The 15,717-nt window shown below is 38.0% G+C and overlaps 1 protein-coding gene across 4 annotated transcripts in view; it reads right to left on the bottom strand.

The window, feature by feature from the left end:
- Positions 1–746: 746 nt before the first annotated feature.
- The window catches only part of GPCPD1 (glycerophosphocholine phosphodiesterase 1), a 49,990-nt gene continuing 35,019 nt past the window's right edge, over positions 747–15,717 (bottom strand). For 2 of the 4 annotated variants that reach the window (XM_030310043.1, XM_030310042.1), the window contains exons 15-20: positions 14,277–14,338; positions 12,520–12,585; positions 10,864–11,000; positions 10,223–10,358; positions 9,628–9,788; positions 747–4,192 (exon numbers count right to left, since the gene is read on the bottom strand). In XM_030310043.1, coding sequence (XP_030165903.1) covers positions 4,003–4,192; positions 9,628–9,788; positions 10,223–10,358; positions 10,864–11,000; positions 12,520–12,585; positions 14,277–14,338 — 752 coding nt within the window. In that variant the 3' untranslated portion in view covers positions 747–4,002. Of the gene's footprint in view, positions 4,193–5,390; positions 5,460–9,627; positions 9,789–10,222; positions 10,359–10,863; positions 11,001–12,519; positions 12,586–14,276; positions 14,339–15,717 lie in introns of those variants that run through there. The other 2 variants (XM_030310046.1, XM_030310045.1) reach the window with 2 other exon arrangements.

Here is a 15,717-nt window from a genome sequence, read left to right on the forward strand (position 1 = left end):
TTCTGCAAGGGCTCGAGAGCTTTGTTTCAACTTAACCTCTTTCTCTCATCTCTAACACATACTTGTACGGTCTTAATCATATGCTCTCTTGCATTTTCAACATTTCGAATCTATTTCTCAAACTATGCAAACCCACTGAGATATTTGAGGACACTTCCACTCATGAACACCAAAATAATGCAGTGTTCCTCCTGTGTTTACTTTGCTTCCTACCCCAACACCACACAATCCAAACCGAAAATGCAAAGGAGTCGGCTGTAGCCAAATCTAAATGAACAGGACTCCACTGCCAACCTAGAATACCAAGCCAGTGATAACATGAAAGACAGAAATGCGGTCCAGCTGTGAAGAGAAAGAGCCAAGGCACAAAAGACAATGACACTCCACCGGGACTAATGAGACAGCCACTCCGCAGGTCACCCAAGTCCTATCCAAGGCCGCGTACCCTGCCCTATCAGGCCACCAGCTGCAGGATTTAGGTGTATTCCCCAGGAAGGGGCAGCCGGGCCTGGGGGGAAACCTGTACCTCATCTTCCACTCAGTCTCATAATTGTCCTCACTTAGCATGAAGTAGAAAATTGGTTTACAGTAACCCACCTGTGACCCCAAGCAACTGGGGCAGAGTACACATGCAAACACACATGCACACGCATGCACACGAGCACACACACTCCAGACAACATAGCCAAGCATGCCATACAAAACCATATGTATACTGTGAAACAATCTGAGTTAGGAAACTAGGATCGTTGCCACCGCCATTTATTTGTCTAGTTCATGACTAAGTATGGAACACTATAGTAGTGCTAGAAATGCAAAGAGGTCCCTGCCCTTAAGGGGCTTACAATCTTAGGGAAATAGAACAGGCACATAGAGAGACTGTAAGAAAGCACATGCTAACAAACGCCACGAGAATTCAGAAGGCAGCATAGTTCAAGAACACGGGATTAGGAATCACAAAACCCAGTTCTAGTCCCAACCTGGTAAAAAAGTCAGTTCACTTCTCTGGGTTTACTGGCCCAGCTACAAAACGAAGCAGTGAGATTTAGAGGCTGCACGTATTTGTTTGCATCATAATTCCAATCAGAAGCTGAGCAAAGTTTTATGGAAGAGGCGGTACCTGAGCTGGACACTGAAGGAAGACAGAGAAGGCATTTCAGACAAGGAAAGGGGTACTAAGGTACTGAGGTAGGCCTAAGGGGGGGGGGGGGGTTGGGAGGAGAGGAGACACAAGGAACAATGGCAGTGAGGTAATGAGCGGCTGTGGTAGCCCTGAGGCACTACCGACACAGGAATGAACTGTATTCCTCACATTCACATCCAGTCAGTTACAGTACAGAGTTCCAGAGAGTAGAAAACACCAGAGAACAATGGCGGCATTTTATCAAACATTGCAATTTCCAGAAAATATAAAACGATTTTAACATTATACCTCTACATTGAAAATTGACGTCAACAAACTGTTCCCACTGTCAAAATGTAAACCAAAGTTTACATTCTTAGTAAACATAATTAAATCTCTTAATTCAAAAGGACATTTGATACAAATTATTATCCCAATAATTCCAACATTTTTCTACTATGTTCCATGCACTGTGGAAATAAAAAGCCAAGGTCCCTGCCCTTGAAGAGACTGCAGCCTGGTGAGACAAACCACCATGCCTACCTAGAATGCACGGCATGATCCAGGTATGGACATGGCTATGGAGTAAAAGATGGACTCATCCCTTCTGAACAAGTTTCAGCAAGGACTCAGAGGAGAGGCCGATGGCTCAAGGAGCAAGGAGTCTGGCAGGGCGAAAATGTCTGTGGGGAGGAGAGGGCTTCCACGCACAGGGCGCATGGCTACAGACAGGGAATAGCGTAGGAGCATGGCGTGGCCAGGGGAATGGTGGGCACAGTGGGTACAGTGTGGCCAGAGCACTGCACAGGGCAACGGCTAGTGGTATGGACGCCTGGACTTAGTCCTAGAAAAGTGGGGGAGCTACTGCTTGCTATGCTTTAATTTTCTACTAACCCTGGTTTATAAGGTCAGGAAGGGATGCAAAGGAAGTGAGCAGTGAGGCTCTTTCTGCGTCATAAGCAGTCCTTGCGAGCTCTTTGCAAATTACATTGTTCAGGAACCGCCCCCCCCCGCCCCTCCCACCTCTCCTTTCCCTTTACGATCTTGAGTCTTCAACATGGAGCTGCACTGCCATGGGACTGGAAAGGCACAGGGGAGGAGGGCAAGTGAACAGGACCGAAAACGCACACCTACAGCTAACCGAGTTACCATAAGGTAATGGTCACTGTACTGTACACAGGTCTGCAGACAAAATGAATTTTTTCAGGAGTTTTCTAAAACTGCCTAATTCACACCAAAGTCACACCAAAGTGTTGGAAAATCTTTCAGTGTGGGAAAAGTATATAGAACACTTGTAGAAGACTGCATTTCCTAAACTCTTTTCCATTAAATATCAGTGTTACAGCACACCACCATAACATAGGATTTCAAAGCCTATCCTCACACGATTAAGACTGAACCAAAACCGCATTGTTTGGCTTAAAAGATAAAAAAGATACACCGTGTAATTCCAAGTCTTAGGTTCTCAGCTAGGATTCTCAGCTAGTACTAAAATGTGTCAATGCATGACTAAATTGCCTAAGTGAAGAACATGCAGTAAAAGGCAGATGCAAGTAGGGCATTACTTTAGGGCAGGAGTCCAATGTCTCGTAGTAAGAGAACCAAGTCTATAAAAGTAATACCTTCCTGAAATTTTGTTTTAAAAGGAGGAAAATAAATCTGTGTATTTTATTCAACATTCATTCTGAAGTTACAGTTAATGCCAGAACAATCAGCTTCTAAGGAAAGAAACCTTAGTATAATCCTAAATACATGCACATACATTTAGAAGGATCGTCTACGTTTCCTAAATAAGTTACATGCCTGATATACATTAACCAATAAAAAATACCAATGTGAGAATTCAGGACATTTATTTTTCTGCATGGAGATTTAACTGCTGTACAACACACACGCACACACAACAAACCCACAGAGCAACGGTGTGTAATAGGTAGTGAGAGACACTTAAAATAAGCATATTTAAAATGCCTACAAACAGGCTTTTTTTTTTTTTTTTTTTTTTTTTAGGCAACAAAATATTTTCAGTCCTTGACACCTTCTCACACTCACCTAGCACCACAGATGCAAGGACTTACAGTAAACATGTACAATCTCATGCTTAAAACCTAAAGCATGCATGGAATAGAATTTACACATTATGGCCTACTCTATTAAGTATGCACTACATACTTCTAATATTTTATACATTAAATTACCCTGCAGCATTTTGAAACTTTAACATTTATGCAAAACAACTTTTGAAAGACTTATGAGACAAGTTTTCAAGGATCACCTCCAGGCTGTTTACACAGGCATTGGTTTGGTTAAGTGGGAGAATGGCAGCAGCCTCAAGGTTCATACTGAATGAAAATGGTGTGTGTGCATGTCAATCCATGTAAAAAATACATATATACATAGATGGCACAAAGATTTGTGCAGTTGGAATCACCAGTGCAAATGCATGCATTTGAGGTACTTATTTTTTCCATGGTCAGGTATAATTATGCATAGTCATGTTCCTCAAGTGCTAAATATTTCAGACCCGATCAAATGAAAGTTGTAAGAACTGTAAATATAAGATATTTATATAGTTAATTTCCAAGCACTATGGTTTTAATGGACGTTTAACATTATATGCTTACATATTTAGTTTAAAATGTTTGCCAACCAATAAATTTTCTCATTGTAAAGAGACTGACTGGTAATTATACCTGGCCAAATGATTTAAATAGCATACTTGAAATCCTAGCAAGAATTGTAGTGAAATAGTAAAATACTTCATTATTGCTTCATTGGACTGAGAAACCTAGAAGGCATAGATAAACAATGCTCAGTGATGAAAAGTGAATCCCCACAACAGTGGTGCGTGCCCCAAAGGGGCCTCTGCCCAGTAAAAACTAAGCACTCCCCACGTTATCAATGCCGTTGGCATCCACATGGATATCAGGCTCCCCGCACAAAGATGAGGGAACAAAGCGGCTAACAGTGGGACACAAACAGCTCTTAAGCTCTGGCAATTCTTGCTTCAGGCGTTCCAACTGCTCCACTTGGAATATATTTGGCTGTTCAGGCATCCAATCATATATCCTATGATGAAACAAACAACAAACACATAAAATAGTGTAATTTCATGGTTCCCTTAAGACCTGACTTAACCTTTTCAGGAGAATTTGATTACAGAACGCCTGGAACATTCATAGTACAGGAGCACACCCTCCCCCAACTTTTTAGTTATCAGCTCTGTTTAAAAATACTTCTCCATCTTTCTAATAATGCGGCATAACAGCATTTCTTTTTGGGCCCGTGATGAAAAAGCCTGATTATAAAGCAACTGAAACAGAAAATGAAATAAATCTGTAGTTTACTGAGTGACTGATTCTTCAGGTATCTTCTCTCCAAGCGAATCAATCGACAAGGCCTTATTTTATGACGGGAAGCTAGAAAGAGGCAGAGCTGGAATCCATACCCAGTTGTGACTTCAAAGCACTGAAGATGTGCACTGAGAACTGTCCTGAAGTTGTGTGGCACAGGCACACGCACTCACAGTTGAGAGCCCAGAAAAAGCCCATGTGACAATGCCAGCACTGCACTGCCCATCAGCAGAGAGAGGACAGCCTCTCAGGCCTAAACGTGAGGGCCGGGCAGCTCACGTGAGGTGCGATGACAGAGGTCGCTGTGGTATCAGAGCAGGAAACAATTTCCAAGAAAATGAGAAGTGACCTCTGGGTCAAGACAGAAGACTGAACTGAAGCATCTACGTTTACTTTCCCTGTATATCCCATTAAAAAGAAAATAAAGGGATTAAAAAAGAATCCATGCATACAGGGAAAAACAGAAACAAAGAGACACAGTAACACAGTTTTGGGAGCTGGGAAACAGATGCGTAAGTAATAAAAAAGTATTTTAGTTAGCCGAGCGGAAAAGGCCAAATCACCAAATCACAAGCCAATAGTGGAAACCATGAGAAGGCAGAGTTAAAAGCAGCACCCGTTTCCCCTTAGAACTAGGGGGAGGGGAGACTAAAACAGGGCAGATGAGGTGAGGGCCTGAGCAGCAGTGAGCATCTCCCTTCCTCCTAACTTCCTGCCATGGAGGCTGCCCCACACCCCTGAGGTTGGTATTTCAAGAATTTAACAGGAAATGTCTTGGAATGGAGGACAAGACAACCAGGTAAGGGTTTGGGCATTTTACAAAAGCCACCAGCACCAGGAGACAGTCCACACATTATCACACATGCAAAATTCAGAGACATGCCTTCCCTTCCCCAGATCTCGTCCCTTACCTGATTCCCAAGAACCCTGGGAGCCAGATCTGGATCCTCTAGGTAGTTTATATAGATTCTTCTGTGAGGAATCTGGTCAGTCAAAAAGTAAAGTTCTGAATCTACTGACATCAGAAGTATGACCAAACAGGCCACTCACATCATCCCACAGTGAAATCCAAGTGAACACGCCCCATGCACACAGAGCCTCCAACAAGCTTTTTAGATCCCTATTTCTTATCACGAGAAGCAGTCAAGGGTTTCTAAGCAACTTGACGAAAGCTTCTAACATGTAAGATAATGAGCCAAAGAGAAGAAAATTCCAAACACACACACACACACACACACACACACACACACACACGTCCTTGATGCCTTCCTACAAATAGTTCATTAAGCCCAAACAGAATGTTATATATAGAGAAAAAAAAGCGCATTCAGAGAATAAAGACAGTTCTTAGAAATTAAAGACACAAAAAAGTCAAGAGAATGGGTGGATGATAAGGTTGGCAAAATCTTTCAAAGTGGAGCAAAAAGACAAAGATAGAAAATAGAAGAAAAAATAAGAATTAGAAGCCTGGTCCAAGAGTGTGTCATATGTAAACTAAAGGATTTCTTTTATAAAGGGGGGAAAAAAAACCCAGAAAAATGGGAGACAAAAATCAAAGAATAATTTACAAAATTTTCGGCATCTTCAAGGACACGCATCAACAGATTAAATGGGCTGCCATGTGCCCACCACAAGGGATGAAACCAGACCCACAACAAGACCCATCTCTATGAAATTTTACCACACTGGTGACAAAAAGAAGACTCTCCAAGCTTCCAGACAGGAAACAAAGAAACCACTCGTGCAGAAACAAGATTCAACATCGTTTCACACTCCTCAACAGTAACACTGAAAACTGTGAAGCTGACAGAGAAATGCTTTTAAAATTCTGAAACAAAATGGTTTCTAACATGAAAATTTATGCCCAGCCACAATACTTCCAAGCATGCAAGACCACATATTTAGTTTCCATGTCTTCCTTTCTTAAGAAGTTACTGAAGGGTGTGTTCCATAAAAATAACCATAAAGCAAAAAATATCTGGACCACAGGAAATGGAAGCTCAGACACAGGAAGGGTCAGGGAGCAGTCTTCACTCAGGATGACAGGAAGCAAAAGCAAAAGTTTTGCAAAAGCAAACTTGGCAATTACCTAAATGTTCTCAAGTAGAATAAACAGTGGTAGAGACATAGCCATGAATACTACACAGTCACGAAGATGAATAAATTATAATTACATACAATAAACAGATTGACTTTAAGAACATTATAACAAGTGGGGAAAAAAGTACAAATAAAGTCTAAAGCCATGAGAAACTAAATGATACTATTTAGTGATCGAAGTAAGAATTTAAAATTTTTAAAAAGAGAATAATAATTTGATAAAGTTGTATCTGAGAGAGGAGATAAGGGAATTGAATTAGGGAGAGGCAAACGGCAGACTGCAAATCTAATGCTAATATTCTTTAACATGCGTGTCTGTTACTGAATTTATATTTTAATTTTTTAACCATTTGAGCAGGTACAGTAATTATTTTATAAAAAAGGAACATTGCCTAATTACTCTATTTGGCAGGTATTTGCCCCATACCAAAATGAGAAACCACCAGTTGAGAAAGGTAAATTAAAGGTCATCTTATCACAAATGCAAAAACTCCAAATATCACCAAATCGAACACAGCTCTTTATATGCCATAATGTACTGCAAAAACATGATTAAATGTAAAATCTACGGTGTGTTAATACCTTTGTAAAAGGAGACTAAATCGGTTTTTGACCCACTAAAACACCTCATCTTATCAATAATTCCCCCAATGTAAAATAAATCAAAGGCTCCCAAACCACTAATCGTTCAAAAACTTCTCCACAATGTCTAAATTTGATGATTAAAAAAAAAAAAATAGTAACATAAGCACATTACATACCAGAACAAAATAGCTTAAAAAACATCAGGGCACAGGAACTCAGCTAAAAACAATGAAAGGGATAACAGGCCCAGGGGACTGCTGGTTTTCACTGTAAATCTTGTATACACATACAAAACACACATACATACTTATATATGTAGTTCTCAGATTAAAGTGTTAAAAAAAAAAAAAAAGTTCAAGGGTAAACACCAACTCTAACAGATCCTAGCAGGAGCCCCACCCTGAGCTATCTCCTCAATGTCTTCAACATAGTCCTGCCCTGAGTCATGCTATTGCTTCTGCCTGAAACTCAAATCCTGTCAAAGCAAACTTAGCCACTCCCAAAAACCAACTCAACACTTCCTCTTTGAAAGCATTCTTATTGGGGCACCTGGGTGGCTCAGTCGGTTAAGCGTCTTGATTTCAGCTCAGGTGGTGATCTCACAGTTCATGAGTTCGAGCCCCCCCAACACAGAGTCTGTTTTGTATTCTCTCACTCTCTCAAAATAAATGAATAAACTTTAAAAAAAGGTACTCTTATTGATCCTTAGCCAGGAAGAACTCTCTTTCTTGGGGGCTTTTTATCACAAAGTATATTCCTGTTCTCCATTACATGTCACAATTTGGCTCTAAGTAAGGCCCTTCAGATGAAGGGAAGTTATTATACACGGTATGTCTCACAATACATTTCCTTGCCTGAAAATATTTGCAATCATCCCTTCCTTCTCCTCAGAGAAAGAAATATTCTCCAAAATTTTGCTTAAGCCAGCACTTCTTTCAAATGATTAATGTAAACATTTTATCTTCCTTTAATTAGTTGGAAATGTCTCATATAAGTGATGTAAAATTTTTATCTTCATTGAACTAGTTGGAAAGGTCTACTATAAGTGATACAACTACACAGGACAAACGGTAAAGTGAACTAAAATCAAGGAAAGTATTTTTTTTTAACGTTTATTTATTTTTGAGAGACAGCATGAGCAGGGGAGTGGCAGAGAGAGAGAGAGAGGGAGATACAGAATCTGAAGCCGGCTCCAGGCTCTGAGCTGTCAGCACAGAGCCCAACGTGGGGCTGGTGATCATGACCTGAGCTGAAGTCGGACACTTAATCGACCGAGCCATCCAGGCGCCCCAAGGAAAGTATTTTTTAAAACAAGCCTGGTAAGAATTTCATCACTTACTCTTTGTACGATGTTGCTCAAGTATTAGTAAGATTGCCCACCCCTCAGTGGACTAAATGACATCCCTTCTAACCCCAAATTTCTTTATATTAAGCAATCTTTTCATCTATCAGATTGGTGGCTCTCAAACTTACATCAGAAACACCCAGGGAGCTTAAAAAAAAAAAAGAAAAAAAAAGTTCAACAAATACTTGAACCCCTACTGTGTATCACACATTATTCTAATTTTTAGAGATAGAATAGTGAACAAAACAGGCAAAGAGCCTGTCCTCATGGAGCTTGTTTGTGTGGGCGTGTTGGGGTGGGGGAGGGGGGAAAAGAGATGGAATCCGCTCACACGGGGCCTTGGAAGGGCCTGTGATTTTACTCTAGGTGACACAGAAAACTGTGCAAGTTATAAGCAGTCATAGGATCTGACTTTAATTAGAACAGGCTCCCTCTGGCTGCTGTGCTAAGAACAGATAGCAGGGAGGCATGAGTAAAGGCAGTGGCCAGTGAGCAGACAACTTCAATAATCCACGTGAGAAATGAGGTGTCCTTCTCAGTGGAGACTGACTATATAGCAAGTGTGGCGAGTGGATACATTCAGGGTAGATTTTGAAGACAGAATCAACAAGATTCTGTCTGACTGGTTTTGGGGTATGAGTTTAAGTACAGTCACGAAAGACTCCAATGATTTGGCCTGAGAAACTGGAAAGACAGAGTTGTCATACTGAAATCAGGAAGTCTACAGAAAGAACAGGTGTTGCTAGCTGGATACAAAAGTTTAAGCAGTTAGGGGAAACGTCTGAGATGTAAAGGTTGGAGACATAAAACTTAAGGATAAAGGTATGAAAAGCCACAGAACTGGATGAGACCCCCAAGAAAGTTGGTGGAGAGAGAGAAGCATCTGGGGGAGAGAGCCCCCCAACCAAGACAAGAGTACATCTGGTATGGAGCCCAGTGATCTGAATGTTTAACAAGCTTCCCAAGTGGTTGTGCTATACTCCAAAGTTTGAAAAACTCTACAAATAAATGTTAAAACTCAGGCTGAACTACAGAATTTTAACTAAGTTTAATATTATTTTTAATTTTATAACTATTTTTTTCCTAACAATACATGAAAACTTTTCATGAAAGACAAATACCTATCATAAATTAGACCATTAACTCCAAACTCCTTCAATTTCTTTCTGTTTTCGGGATCATTGGTATCATCACCCCAGCAGAATATGACTAGTCCCTTAGCTTTTGCCTCTTGAATATAGGATGGGTTTCTTAGCAGGTCTTCAGTATGTGCATTTATTCCCTAAAAGAAGAAAAATAATTTACTCATGAGAAAGTAACTTATTAACTGCAAATACTAATTGGTCGTACTCTACATCAGTGTTCTCCAAAGTAGAATGCACAGGGAAAAAACTGTTAGGACTTTTTCTTACAATTATAATTTATTTATCAAAGAAGTCTACAGTCTAGCCATTTTAGATGATTCATAAAATCCACTCAGAAAACTAAACTACAAGAACTTACTTAACCTAGGCCTGGAAGAAAATACTTTAATGTTCATTTAACTGCTTTTTATTTTGAGATCTAATATCCTCATTTTTAAGTAGAGCTATCAGCTTGCTACACATGGGTCAAAACTAACCAATCAGATGTGTAAAACAACACAAAAACTTATTCACTACTGCTCTAAGACATTTCTTAAAAAATTAAAATCTAAAAAATTCAAATGTAACTTACCAGTAGGTTTTCAAACTGTGCAAAGCTCATTGCAATGGGGGTTGTCCTAGATCTGAGGTCCATGAGTTCAGGGTAAATATCTGATTTTCCTTGAGTCAAAAATAATATGGGGTATTTGTTCTGCTTTTGCCGAACCCTAAAGAAGACAATAAGAAAGTACTTTTCATCAGGGAGATAATTCTTATATATCATTTTAGAATTTTAGGAAACTGTGACTATATAAAGAAACCGCCCCTGCCCCCCCCACCAAAAGAGCATAATCCCATTACTGAGCTATAATCACCATTAACGTGTATTGCATCTTTCAATCAATAAAAGAAAACTTTTTAATTATTCTATAAAAAAGCTAAAATATTTTCAGAAATGGCCAACAAGAAAGCCCTCGAGGGTTTATATTTGGTAAGGAGGATGTTACCTGCCTATAAAATGAACACAGAGTGTGAGGTACTAGGACCCTGTGGGTGTGAGGTTTGCTGGAGTAGAGGGTAGTTCTGAAGAGGTGTGAGAATATATAGAACCTAACTGAGAGGACAAGTCAAGGGTGAAGTCTGGACAACTTCCCCACCTCCAATCACAACCTCTGTCCCTAAATCCCAGCTACGGTTTAAGAGTCTAGGTGAAAACAATTTAATATTACTCACATAGTGCAAATATCTGCATCGAATGAAGAAAACACTATTCTCCTCTTCCCAGAATTTTCTAAGACAGTTTTTAAAATTATGTCCAAAAACAGATTCATGTCAAAATACGTTGATAAGTTACCATCCCACATTCCATCCTATATGGAAAAAATAAACAGAAAAACAAAGGCCATTAAATATCCTAGGATCACAGTGCCAAAAAAAAAAAAAATCTTGGGAACATCTAACCCAACTCTTATTTTACATGGGGAAAGCTAAGGCTTGAAAAGATTGAGTGATTTGCCCAAGACCACACAGCTGCTTAGTGATGGTGCAGCTGTCATATTTCAGGTAGAGACACTTATATGCAAAGTGATTATATCATCAATAAACTTTTGCTTTAATAAGTTTAACAGAATAAAAACCAGAACTCTGGAAATCTGCACCTTATTAACTTTAAAATATTTTTATATAATCTTCATGAACTGTAAGACAAAAGGACTCTACTTCACTTGCTAACTCATTACAAAAAGTCCAGGTAATTATGAATTACTAGTTAAAAATCTCATTCTTTGGCTCTAAGGCATATCAAGTACCCTCAACACGTAATAAAAAGTCTCTAAATATAGCTAAGATACCAAGAGTCCTGTTGATATTCAAATATTAGGCATTTTATATATTAGTCATTAAAATAACCCTAAGATGGGTGATGGGTATTGAGGAGGGCACCTTTTGGGATGAGCACTGGGTGTTGTATGGAAACCAATTTGACAATAAATTTCATATATTGAAAAAAAAATGATAATAAAATAAAATAACCCTAAGAGCTCAGAAAACTAAAAATCACTTATTAAGAAAAATCACTATGTTAACCAGGACCAGCTTATCATAAACAGCTACTTAGAAGGCATGATTTGAGGGCAGTTGTAGATTATTCTGATCAAAACAAATTCTAGGATATTGCTCTGATTGCCCAATCATACCTGAATTAACCGCTTTCAGTGCCCTCCCCACCCCAACAACCCTCTTACCACACATCCCAACCATTTACACACATCTCCATCTGATATATTCAATAGCGAATTATTTTCCTCAACTACACTATTCCAAGAAGGCAAGTTTTATTCTGTTTTGCTCAGTACTTGAACCCAGCACCAACAAAATGCTCACCCATAGCAGCTTTTCAATATATAACTGTGGAACAACAGCAAAAAGTCTAAATCTGTGACTGATCTAAAACACACCTGCAGAAAATTTCTTTTCTTGATTAACTATTACTAGCTACTATTGCCACTTAACAGAAAACTGCTTAGGAAATTACTGAAAATATATGTTTAAATGGAGGATAAGAAAAAAAAACTCATCAGTTATATAAAGCTCTTAGTTTCCACTGTTCATTTTATAAGTATGTCCAGAAACCACCATATTAATATCCACATGGGACATGTTTAAACTGAAATTTACACTACAATACATTCATCACTCCTTTCAAGTACTCACATATAAGGATAAAGTATGCTTTTATTAAAAAGGTCCAACAAGCACTGTGCTTGCCGCAAGAAGCCAGAGTAAGATTTCAGTCTTACCTTTCCACTAAAACAAGGAGAGAGGAACAAATGCATTTGAAGAAATGGGGAGAAAGAGGAAGAAGAATGTGTTACGTCAAGGATTACTTACCCTTTGTTGGCAGATCCATTTTATTTCTATGTTAAACCCTACATCTTCTGGCAAAGACTCTAAAACCTAGAGTTTTGTTTGTTGGAGGTGAATTTTGTTTTGTTTTTGGTGAGATGAATGGTAGAATAAGAGAAGAAAAAAAGGAAAACAGAATTACTACAAAAAGCAACCGATAGTAAAACATATCACTAAGTAAGGATAAAATGTTTTGTGCCTTCGGCATAAACCACTATCTTTTCCCATACCCCGAATTACAACATGGTTGGTGATTAAGTTAAACAAGAGATTAAGCAGCAAAAGCAGTGGTCTATGGCAAGATCTGGGAGGGCAGATACACTACCACTACAAAAGACACATCCTTAACCTAAAGTCCTTTCGCCATCAGGGATCTTGGGTCTGCCCTAACCAGCTGCATGACAAGTACCTTAAACAGTTTGTAAACAATTTCATGTGTGCCTGTTTGACCTTCTTCTCTGGTATCTTTAGCCTTATTTTATTTAATGTACCTATCACATTGTTACCGAGCTAATACAAAATTAGAAAAATAAGGAAAATACTGTATATTCGTGTTAAGACTCCTAAACATCAAAGTTTCTCCTTTAAATTAGGATTGTATTTATTAGCCTTTTTCGGTTTTAAAACATCTGTGATTAAATTACAGCGATGGTGACAGAGTGAATAAATGTGTGTTTAATTTATCTGGTTAAATAAATGTTAAACTGTTAATACACAATTTTTTAATAATTGTATTTAATCACAAGTCTAGGAATCATGTGATTTCTCAGAACCAAATGATTTCAGAATTCTGAACTAGAAGAAATGATGTAACTTAACGGGGCTTCATAAATAACTGAAAAATTACTCCAAATCAGGTTTTAAACACACTACAACAATGTCCACTTTAGGAGCTCTCTGGTAGCTTCCTCTGTAGGGTGAATAATCGTGATAAACTGAAATGATATACTGTTGCCTAAGATATATCTACTGTACCTGACATCACCAGAAAAAGACAATGGAGAAAAGCAGAAGTTAGGAAATGGAGCCAGTGGGAAAAAAAGCAGACCCAGCATGACCAAGGAGTGCCTGGCATCCATATAGGCTTGCCTGATAATATTAAAGAGATTCCTGTATGAATTGTGTCTAGTTTTTAAATCCTCATGCTAGTATTTGTTATGTTTTTTCAGGGGAGTTCTCAAAATTTGTGTCTCATTTTATGTAACCAGGGTACTCATTTTCTTTGGTTGGGCAATCTCATTTCTCTCCAAATGCTAAGGAACAGTTTGGTTTTTTTTTCAAGTTTTTATTTATTTAAATAATCTCTACACCCAACGTGGGGCTAGAACTCACGACCCCAAGATCAAGAATTGCAGGCTCCTCCAAGTGAGCCAGCCACATGCCCCAGGAACAGTTTTAAACATTGTAAAAATACCTCTCCCACCATCACATGTCCCTCTCACCCTTTTCTGTGCCTTCTATTTCTTGTTTATATACAGAAATGTGTGAATTTCCTATTCTTACCAAATTAACCCATTGAGGTGAGCATTTTTATTCATCTGAGCAGGTGAATTATTCTTAAAAAAAAAAAAAAAAGTAGGATAGGTACACAAACCAAAAATGTATCTTCTCTAAAAAGAATCAATAACAAGTTTTTATAAATGTTGTCCTTGACACAGCCTTGTTAGTGCCCAAAATAAATTATTCAAGTTATAACAGAATGAATGAAGTAAGTCTTGTGCTAGTTTTCCTAAGAAACTTACCATCTTAAGAGAAGGAAATGGCTGATTTTCAGAAAAAGAATTTTCTTCCTCAACCACAGATTCTGAAATTTTAAATTATAAAAACTCAGTAGATAAAATACCATTTTATCACTAAGATCTTTTCCTAAACTCTTAGGACAAAGAAAGAGATGTAGAGGTAATTAGGAGATCCTTTTTATGCAGTATTTTTTGAAAGCTCGTATATTTATTATGTTTATAAAACCTCCATTTTGAAATAAGCATCCTTTATGAAGACTAGTTTGCAACATTTCATAGAAACACCAAGTTTGAGAGTCCAACAGTGATTATTTCTTACTACTTTTACAAAGTAGTCACCAGCAGTGATTAGTTATTTCTCAATGGAATTAAAGAGCAGGGTCCTCTTGCTAAGGCTTCTATTTGAAATATCAAAATCAGTTTAGAAGCTAGAAATTAAGAGAATCTAAAGCTACCATTGTGCTTTTGTTACCACTACCATTTAATTCAAATTTTATCTCAAAACATGTAAGAATTTTTTTCCAAGAGGGCAAAAAAATTTAATATCAAACTTTTCAACTTTTCCTTTCTTAAAAAAAACAGAAGTGTATTACAAAGACTAAAGTCATATAATATTTTCCACGTAAATATTAAGTAATACTAATAAATTAAATGAATAAAATATATTTTATTTTTAACAGTCATGAAATAGCTACAAAGCTTAGAAAGTCCTATCTATGCTCTAGGGATACACTCTGGTCTTTAGCACTTCACAATTTCTTCATAAAGGCATTCCAACTATCCTGTTATCACCACTGCAAGTAAACATCTAACGAGCACCTACTATATACAGAGCACTGTAAGTGTCTCAGGGAATACAAAAACATTTTTCCCACCCTAGAGAGGTTTACATTCTAGTTGAAGAGACAGGACATGTACACAATAAAGGGTTAAAAAAAGGATCCACTAAATCTCAAATGAATGACACAAACTATAAAGTTCTATGAGAGTACAAAGTGGAGTTACAAAGGGATTCCACAGGCAGGACAAGCTTTGGGGAAACTGAGGCACAGAGTGGTTAAAGTAACCTGCCCAAGGTTACAGTAGGTAAATATTAGAACTGGATTCAGACTCCTGGTTCTGGAGCCAGCTTCTATACTTGATTTTTCCTCTATTTTGTCATGGTTACAAATGTTTGGAAAGAGAAAAGAAAAAGAATGTTTAGAAAGAATGATAGGTACAAAATCATAAAGAACTTTGATGATCAAGCTAAGAAAACTCGTAACAGTAAAAACATGTAATTACTATACACACGACATAAATGCATTTGAAAATATACGTAAAGACCTCATGTCTATAAAACTATTTAGATAGCCCAGTATTATACACATTAAAATGACCAACAGTAATTAAAAAGAATAAGGAAATACCATATATATGTTAACTATGAAATGAAAACAGCGCT

Source organism: Lynx canadensis, chromosome A3 (assembly GCF_007474595.2).
Source record: "Lynx canadensis isolate LIC74 chromosome A3, mLynCan4.pri.v2, whole genome shotgun sequence".
Lineage (NCBI taxonomy): Eukaryota > Metazoa > Chordata > Mammalia > Carnivora > Felidae > Lynx > Lynx canadensis.